An 8,916-nucleotide genomic window follows, 5' to 3' on the forward strand; every position below is an offset into this window, starting at 1 on the left:
AATTCAATTTTCTGAGAAGGTGATTTAATATCCCTCTCAACTCCAAATTTATTTTACCACATATAATTTCAAAGCTTTGTAAGGAAATGAAAAGTAAGAATGTGGCTAAATCTTTCTAACATCTATTATATAAGATTAATTCAATCTTCAAAAGTCCTTCTAAATATTTTTTATTTATTTTTTGTGTTTCTTTCTGGCAGTATGGACACTACCAAAGCCAAGGCCATCTAGGTGGCACATGGGTAGAATATTTGGTTCAGAAATGAGAAGATTCATCTTCAGGAATTCAAATTGAGCCTCACACTTACTTAAAGTGTGACCCTAGACAATTCACTTAACCCCATTTATCTGTTTTTTCGAACTGTAAATTAAACTGGAGAAGGAAAGAACACCCCAGATGGAGTCATAAAGAGTCAGACATCAGTGAAATGACTAAACAAAAGTGAGCAAGCCAATGGACACTTTGTCAGAGTAAGACCTTTAAAGGCCTACATAAAAGGCATAGATTACAAAGGCAATCAATAAAATTAAAGTACAGTTATTTATTTTTTTTAAATGCATAGACCCTAGGTTAGGAACTTCTGATCTATTTGGTATCTTTGGAGCAAATGTTTCCAACACAAAGATCCAGGCTGTATGAGGCCCTCAAACTCCATCTTTTGGGTCAAAATTATACATTATTTATATTGTCATTGGTAAAATGAATTACATTATAGTGATAAAGAAGCATTACATTCTATATGTACCCATGGACAAGTTTTTGTTAGACCATATGACCCAGAAGAGTTAAAATTTGGATATTCACTCTTTAGGGAGTTATAGATTCTACTCAAGTAAAATTTCTTCATTTAATTCCATCTATACTGATGCCTTCAAAATAATACTTTGAAAACATTAAGGTTCAAAATTCATTTATTTTCTCTCGTACATTTCTTATTTAGGACCTTATCATTCTTTAGAATTTATGGTTTCTTAATTTACAATTTTTAAAAATTTTCTAAGGAAGCATTGTCTGGCATGTTTCTTCTATCTAACTTAATGTCAGTTGTTCCAGTCATAGACTTTCAATGAAGATTTCCACTTAAAAGTTTATGTCCCAACAGACTCATTAACAAACACACTTTAAGAAATTAGTTCCAGAAAAAAGAAATTAGAGTAATCACTTCTGTAGGGATCATCGCATTGGCAATGATAACATCAATGAAGTAATAGCACTAATAACAACAAAAAATTATTTTGTTTCTTCTCCTAGTAATGAGTCCCTTTGAGCATTGTCAAACCATGTTCAGTGCCCTTGAGGAAACATAGAAACTTTTCCCTCAATTATCATAATTCTATTCTTAACTATGTATATCTCTGAATAGGAAAAGTAATTCATTTTAAAAATATTTCCACTTTTTAAGAGAATTCACAGAGAGATGTGATATGAAGTATAGAGGTATGAGATTTAAAAACATATATAGATCTTAAATGCATGAAATAAGGGAGTGATTTCCAGAAGCAAAATTTTCTTGACAAAATACAGAAAGACATAATTTACTAGGTTTAGGGCCTTATCCCTTTATAAAATCAGTCTTTCATATTCAATGTGAATACAAAACCCCAAAATTTTCTACTTAAAGTATTTCAATTTATAAGTAAAGAGGACATTTACTAAAAAGTCATACTCCCAATGAGACACGATGACTAATTCCTGCATTGGAACATTGCATTTCATACAATTGTTTGTCCATCGAACAGATTTTTATTCCTTGAATCATTCAAGGAATGCTAATCTAACAAAAATAGTCAAATCATTTAAAAGTCATAAGTTTTAGAATACTTCGTAATGATCAGATTAGAAATTACTTAAGCTGTACTGAATCGCTCAGTGATGAAGTTTGTCAAGTTGGCAAATTGTTTTATTTTTTGGTTTATTTGCTTGTTTTTGTTTTATAGGAAGGCAATGGGATTGACTTGGCCAAGGTCACACATTTAAGCAATTATTCTTTTCAAAATTTATTTTGAATTTTATATTTCCTCCCCATCTTGCCTCCCACTGCCCCCCCCCACAGAAGGCAGTCTGTTAGTCTTTACATTGTTTCCATGCTATACACTGATCTAAATTGAATGTGTTGAGAGAAATTATATCCTTAAGGAGAAAAATAAATTGTAAAAGATAGCAAAATTACAAAATAAGATAACCTTTTAAAAAATAATTAAAGGTCTTTGGTCTTAGTACAAACTCCACAATTCTCTCTCTCTGAATAAAGATGGTATTCTCCATCGCAGATAGCCCCAAATTGTCCCTGATTATTGCACTGATGGAATGAGCAAGTCCATCAAGGTTGATCATCAATCCCCATGTTGCTTTTAGGGTTCAGGGTTATTCTTCTTCTCATCTTCCTTGGCATCAGTTCATGCAAATCCTTCCAGGTTTCTCTGAATTCCCATCCCTCCTGATTTCCAGTAGAACAATAGTGTTCCATATTATACATTTGCCAGAATTTGTTTAGCCATTCCCCAATTGATGGACATTCATTCAATTTTCAATTCTTTTACACCACAAACAGAACTGCTATGAATATTTTTGGACTAGTAATATTTTTACCCTTTTTAATGATCTCTTCATGGTATAGAACCAGTAGTGTTATTGTTGGATCAAAGGGTATAGACATTTTTTAATGTCCTTTGGGTGTAATTCCAGTGTCCCAGATTTCCCACGTCCCTTCCAACATTGATCGTTGTCCTTTCTGGTCATATTGATCAGTTTGAAAGGTGTGAGGTGGTAGCTCAGAGATATAGCTAAGTAATTATTAAGTGTCTTTGGTTGGATTTGAAGTCGGGTCCTCTTGACTCCAGGATTGATGCTCAATCCACTGCACCACCTAGCTGCTACATTGATAAGGACTTGTAAAAGTTTTTTTTAGAAATTTGGACTGAAGTCTGCCTTTAACAAATATACAAACTTATGTGTATAGGTTTAAAAAAATGGTAGATGACTTGAACTCATGTATGCCAAATATATCTGTTTATATGTGCACAGCATATATATACATATATGTGTATGTAATTATATATGAATATATATGTGTATACATAAAAGTAATAGCCATAATAAAATTAATCAATATGTATGTGAGTGCTACATACTCTTTTTTGTTTGTTTGTTTTTTGATTTTTGCAAGGCAATGGGGTTAAGTGACTTGCCCAGGGTCACATGGCTAAGTAAGTACTAAGGATCTGAGATCATATTTGAGCCTCCTGACTGCAGAACTGGTACTCTATCCACTGTTCTATCAAACTGTTCTCTGCTACATACTCTTTATAAGATTTTTCTGGTATGTTTATATTCCCAAAATTTGCAATAATTTTAAATTTTATTTTAAAACAGAATAAAAGAAAATGATTTCTGGGATATTTTATTAAACATATTTTGAGAGTTGTTATGATGCAAACTTTAGAAACTAGTATATCAATGAATCAAGACAGTGCACTCAAGTTTTCTTTAACTATTCCATAGATTATGGCCCACTTTGAATGTCTACCTGATACAGTTTAGTCCTATTAAATATAAATTATAGTTTCTTTTCCACTGAATTTTTATACCATTTCTTTTATTATGAAGATACTGGTTACTTTTGCTCACTTTTATCTTTTTGGTTCATTGGGTCTCAATTTCTTATTCTTTCGAGGCCAATGGTGTTTTATAATTTATAAATGTGTCATATTTATGAGTATTCATGTTAAAAAGATGATTTTTTTAAAACTCAAATCAATTCTGATCAGTGACAGCACTATTATGATGTCACAAATGTGATAAAGTCTGATCTCTTCAGTTTTAAGCAATATTTAGAAGTAGAATATTGAAGAATAGGTTGGGACAACACATTCATGACCTAGAATTTTAATCAAATGTATTTTGTCTAAACCATTCTTATTTTGGCAACAAACAAAGCAGATCAATTGAAAAAAGATGAGGGTTTTTGTTTAGTTTTTGTTTCATTGTGGAGAGGGCAGAAAGAAAAGCAAAGCAAAAGTCAAGAACATTAACAGTAATTTATCTGTGTTTTGATGGATATTGTTTTTTGGAAATGAAGTGTGAAGCAAAAGAGTATCATAACAGAAGAATGTTCATAGATAGAAGAACCCTCAGAAACGTGGATTGCCGTTTAAATGTGAATAGTAATTCTTTATCAGTGACAAATGTTATCCAATTCGGTGTGAAGACATTCAATAAAGAAATATTCATTAACTCTTAAAACCCCTGTTTCCCTTTAGCACAGCTCTCCTCTCCTCTCCTTTTCTGTTCACATAGGATAACATGACTTCACCTGAAGTTGCTCTGCCCAAAGGAATGTAAATTTTGATCATTTAAACTTAGTTAGATATTATGGGTCTTACAGACTATAATTCATTTTGACTCTCTTTAACTGGCCAACTGTAGGTTCCAGGCCAAGTTTCACTTGTTCATTGTTTGGGTTCTGATTAACTGAGTGAATTAAAAACAAACCAAAAAGGCACAATTATTTTGGTATTGATTGAAATTGTCTTCCCCTTACAGTTTGAGGGTGTTTTTTTGTCTAGGTTAAAGAGGTCAATCTCTGACTCATTTCTTTCTTTCTTATGGGACTTGCCTCAGTCAGACTGAGACCTCTTAAAGACCTTAGTTTAAAAGGCCCTCTTCTGCATCCAGGGCCATCTATGAGCCTGTTCTATATCTGGCTACTGAACCCACATGACTCTGGAAGAAAAAGTGATGCTGACAACTTTACACAGCTCAACCGCACTTACATGTCATGGTATAACCTCCCTGATATTATGGTGTTCTTTGCGAAGAATAGTTATAAGGAACTGGCAATCCAATCAATATGGCATTTTCAATCAGAGGACATGGGTTCATCCTCCAACTCTGCTATTCCTTCTGTAACTTTTGGAATATGGAGAATACTTCAAGTGCTCACATTAATTAAAAGAAAAATTTGAAATACTTGGCATCCTATGTCCCTTTCTTGATTGTATTTAAAACCCTATGAATTGATGACATTTATTTCCCTCCTTTAATTAACTAAAATAATGTCTAAAATATCTATTGAATTCTGGTTCTTTACCCAGGAAATAACAGGGAAAAGTCTGTCTATTCCTTAAATTATTTTTAAATAATACTTTATTTCTCCCAAAAATTTCATGTAAAAGCAATTTAAACATTTACCTAAAAATATTTTGAGTTGGAAATTCTCCCTCCTTCCAACTAACCATTAATTGAGATTGTAAGCAATCTGATATAGGTTATATTTGTTTAAACTTGTAAAACACTTCTATATTATTTATTTTATGCAAGACAATATGACAAGAGAGGAAGAAACAAAATAAAAAGGAAGGAAGGACAGAAGGAAGGAAGGAAGGAAGGAAGGAAGGAAGGAAGGAAGGAAGAAAAAGAAAGAAAGAAAGAAAAAGAAAGAAGGAAGGAAGACCTAAAGAAAGAAAAACACAAAGAAAACAAAGAAAGTATGTTTCAGCCTGTTTTCAGATAAGAATAGTTCCTTCTTGTAGAGGAGAACATTTTTCATGATTAATTCTATGTAGTTGTCTCAGATCATTTTATTGCTGAGAATAGCCTAGTCATCATCAGTTCATCATACCCTATTGCTATTGCTATGTACAATGTTCTCCTCATTCACTCACTTCACTTCATGTAGGTCATAGACGTCTTTCCAGGTTTTCTGCAATCTTTATGCCGTCATTTCTTATACCACAATAATTTTCCATTGTAATCATATATTATGACAGGTTCAGCCATTCTTGAATTGTTGAGTATCCTCTCAAATTGTAATCTGAAATACCACAAAAAGAAATGCCCTGAATTTTTTTTTTTGAGAAACAGGTAATTTCCTCTTTTTATATCCCTTTGTATCCCTTAAATTGAAAATAAGCTTCATCTTCTCCATATCAAGCTTTTTTTTTTGTGGGGTCAGCATCCCTAGTTCCCTCATGTAGCCTCCTCGGTATAATCTCAAATCCCTTCAGTATTCTAGTTGTCGCCTATGGATGCTCATATCCAATATTCCACATATTTCATATGTGGAATGTTCACAAAACTCCAAATGTACATTGACTAAAATAATAAACTATGATTCTCAATTCTGTGGCCCTGAGAATTCACCTTCTATTACATCTGAGTAAGATTGCTCATTTATTTACTTCAAACTTGAAGTTCACAAAATATTTTTATATAAATTTCTCCATTCTCATATTATACTTTCAAAATATATTTATAAAAGTATACACCTGTAGGTTTAAATTCAATTTTACTAAATCCTGTTTAAATATTATAAACTATTGATGTTCCTTTGAAAACTGGTCTTATAGGTGGTATAAAGAGAACTAAGTGGCACAGAGGATAAGGTACTGGTTTTGCAATGAGGAAGACAACTTCGTGAGTTCAAATCTGGCTTCAGAGACTTTCTAGTTGTGTGAGGCTGGGCAAATCATTTAATCCTGTTTGCCTCAGTTCTCCATCTGTACAATAGACTGGAGTAGGAATTGATAAACCACTCCAGTAACTTTGTTAAAAAACTCCAAATGGAATCATGAAGAGTCAGGCAAGACTGATACAAATCAACAACTTATAATCTAATGTGTTATCTATATATCATGCTATTTTGTTACTGACAAATTGCATCAACTCATCATTTATTCTTCTTTCAGGACATTTAAGAAGTTTATTTGTAGACTCAAAGCAAAGACCTTTTCCTAAGGCATGTCATGAAAAATGTAGGAACATGTGCTTTCCTCTAGCATTTTTTCACATTCCATTATTTCATCATATTACAGTGGAATGATTCCTCAAATACAGATTCCCAGAGAAATTTTTAAACTTTATTTCCATTGAAGATGGCAAAAAACACATCTATATTTTCTCCCAGAAGATTTAAAAGCCCAGGGAATTAAACTACTATAAAGAGAAAACAGAATCTACAGATGAAGGAACTTTGAGGAAATGAAACTTTGGAGTAGCTTTAGAGAAGGTGAGCTCCCAGGAAGCTGAGTCATTGTTCTAGTTTGTGTTCTGAAGGGACAGAGATGATAAAAGTTACTTTAAAAATCAATTTGGACTTATTGCGAAGATATCATTTGCCTGATGAGATCCAGTAGTTTTGGTATGTATTTTCCCCAGAGCTCCTCCTCACAAACAGTAGTTAGTGAAAATACATTAATTTCATTTTAGAGTTTAATTGATTAAATTTTTAAGATGACACATCATGATCTGATCTCCTAGACCTTCCTACTAGTCATTCCAAATTAATTCGATATTTATTAAGAATCCTTGATACTTTAATAACCCCTAGATGTGAGCCTTCCAGGTCAATTGTATCAGACAAGGTATGAGCAGATTACTATGGTAGAATAAATATTGTCATGCCTTTTGTATGACCCACTGAGTCAAAATTACTTCTTGTTACATGATGCTGTTAATTCTATTCCATTGTGTCCAATTCTTCATGACTCCATTTGGATTTTTCTTCATAAAGAGATTTTAGTGGTTTGCCATTCCCATCTACAACTCATTTTACAAATGAGAAACTAAGGCAAATGGAAACTAAGGCAAATGGAATGAAATGACTTGCCCAAACTCAACAGGTAGCAAGTCACTGAGGCAGAATTTTAACTTGTGAAAATGAGTCTTGTTCCATTCGCTGCACGACTAGCTAGCTGACCCTGTCATATAGTAAGGGCTCAAAACATGCTTGTTGAGTGAGTTTAATAATTTGAAGAAATGATTCTTTTTTCTGGCAAGATTCCACTCAGGTTTTAGTTAATTAGTTAAAAGAATTCTGACTAATCTTAAAGTAGGTTGAGTAAGAATTAGAATGTATCTTTAAAAGCATCCATTTTATTTGAAAAATAAAAGATAAAACAATAGTCCTCAGAGATTGTGATTAATCCTAGAGTACACAGATTATATGGTAATTTAAGATGTACCTTATACACCAAAATTAAGTGATTTTTATACTAAAAAAATTTCATCATTCTCAAGTTTCTTGTCATAATTCACCCATACCTTTCATTTATAAATAATTGTGTGAGTAATTGTCTGCCCTTTAAATTCCTGATAGAAAACATAGGGCTTTCAAGAATTGATTCTTAGTAAAAGTTAAGGAAAATAAAAACAAAATAATAAGCCCATCATTTTATGTGCAAATACTTCACAAGTTACTAAAGTTAAGATAAGACACCACACTATTCTTAATCTGAATTTATTTTAGCCGAATTATTCTAATTTAATTTATTTATTTTTTGATTCTAGGAATTTTCAATGTGTGACTGTGCTGTTATTTTGAATAAATGTCTGGGAAAAACCATACCACAGTGACTGAATTTATCTTGCTCGGGCTAACAGACTCACCTGAAATTCAAATTATACTTTTCGTTTTATTTTTGGTGATTTATACTCTCACAGTGGTGGGGAATGCAGGAATGGTTACATTAATTATAATAGACTCTCAACTTCACACACCTATGTATTTTTTTCTGACTGGCTTATCTTTGGCTGATATTTTTTATTCTACAAATATCACTCCAAAGATGTTAGCTGACTTATTGACTGAGAGGAAAATCATCTCTTTTACAGGTTGTTTTTTGCAGATGTATATATTTATTGCCTTAGTTACCACTGAGTGTATTCTGTTTGGATTGATGGCCTATGACCGTTATGTGGCTATCTGTAATCCCCTCCTTTATCCAGTTATCATGTCAAGGACAGTCTGCCTGAAGATGGCCACAGGGGCCTTCACAGCAGGATTCCTCAATTCGATTATTCATACTGGTTACATAAGTAGTTTATCCTACTGTGGTTCCAATGTCATCCATCACTTTTTCTGTGACAGTCCCCCAATCCTCAAACTTTCGTGTTCTGATACTCAAATGAATGAAATA

At 32.7% G+C, this 8,916-nt stretch overlaps 1 protein-coding gene across 1 annotated transcript in view; it reads left to right on the top strand.

Annotated features, from left to right (window-relative positions):
- The first annotated feature begins 8,325 nt into the window (after positions 1-8,325).
- Positions 8,326-8,916, top strand: part of LOC141519558 (olfactory receptor 5F1-like) — a 1,900-nt gene continuing 1,309 nt past the window's right edge. Inside the window, exon 1 of the mRNA XM_074231770.1 lies at positions 8,326-8,913. Within this exon, the coding sequence (XP_074087871.1) occupies positions 8,326-8,913 (588 nt within the window). The remainder of the gene's footprint in view (positions 8,914-8,916) is intronic.

The sequence above is a fragment of the Macrotis lagotis genome, chromosome 3, assembly GCF_037893015.1.
Source record: "Macrotis lagotis isolate mMagLag1 chromosome 3, bilby.v1.9.chrom.fasta, whole genome shotgun sequence".
NCBI classification, from domain to species: Eukaryota; Metazoa; Chordata; class Mammalia; order Peramelemorphia; family Peramelidae; genus Macrotis; species Macrotis lagotis.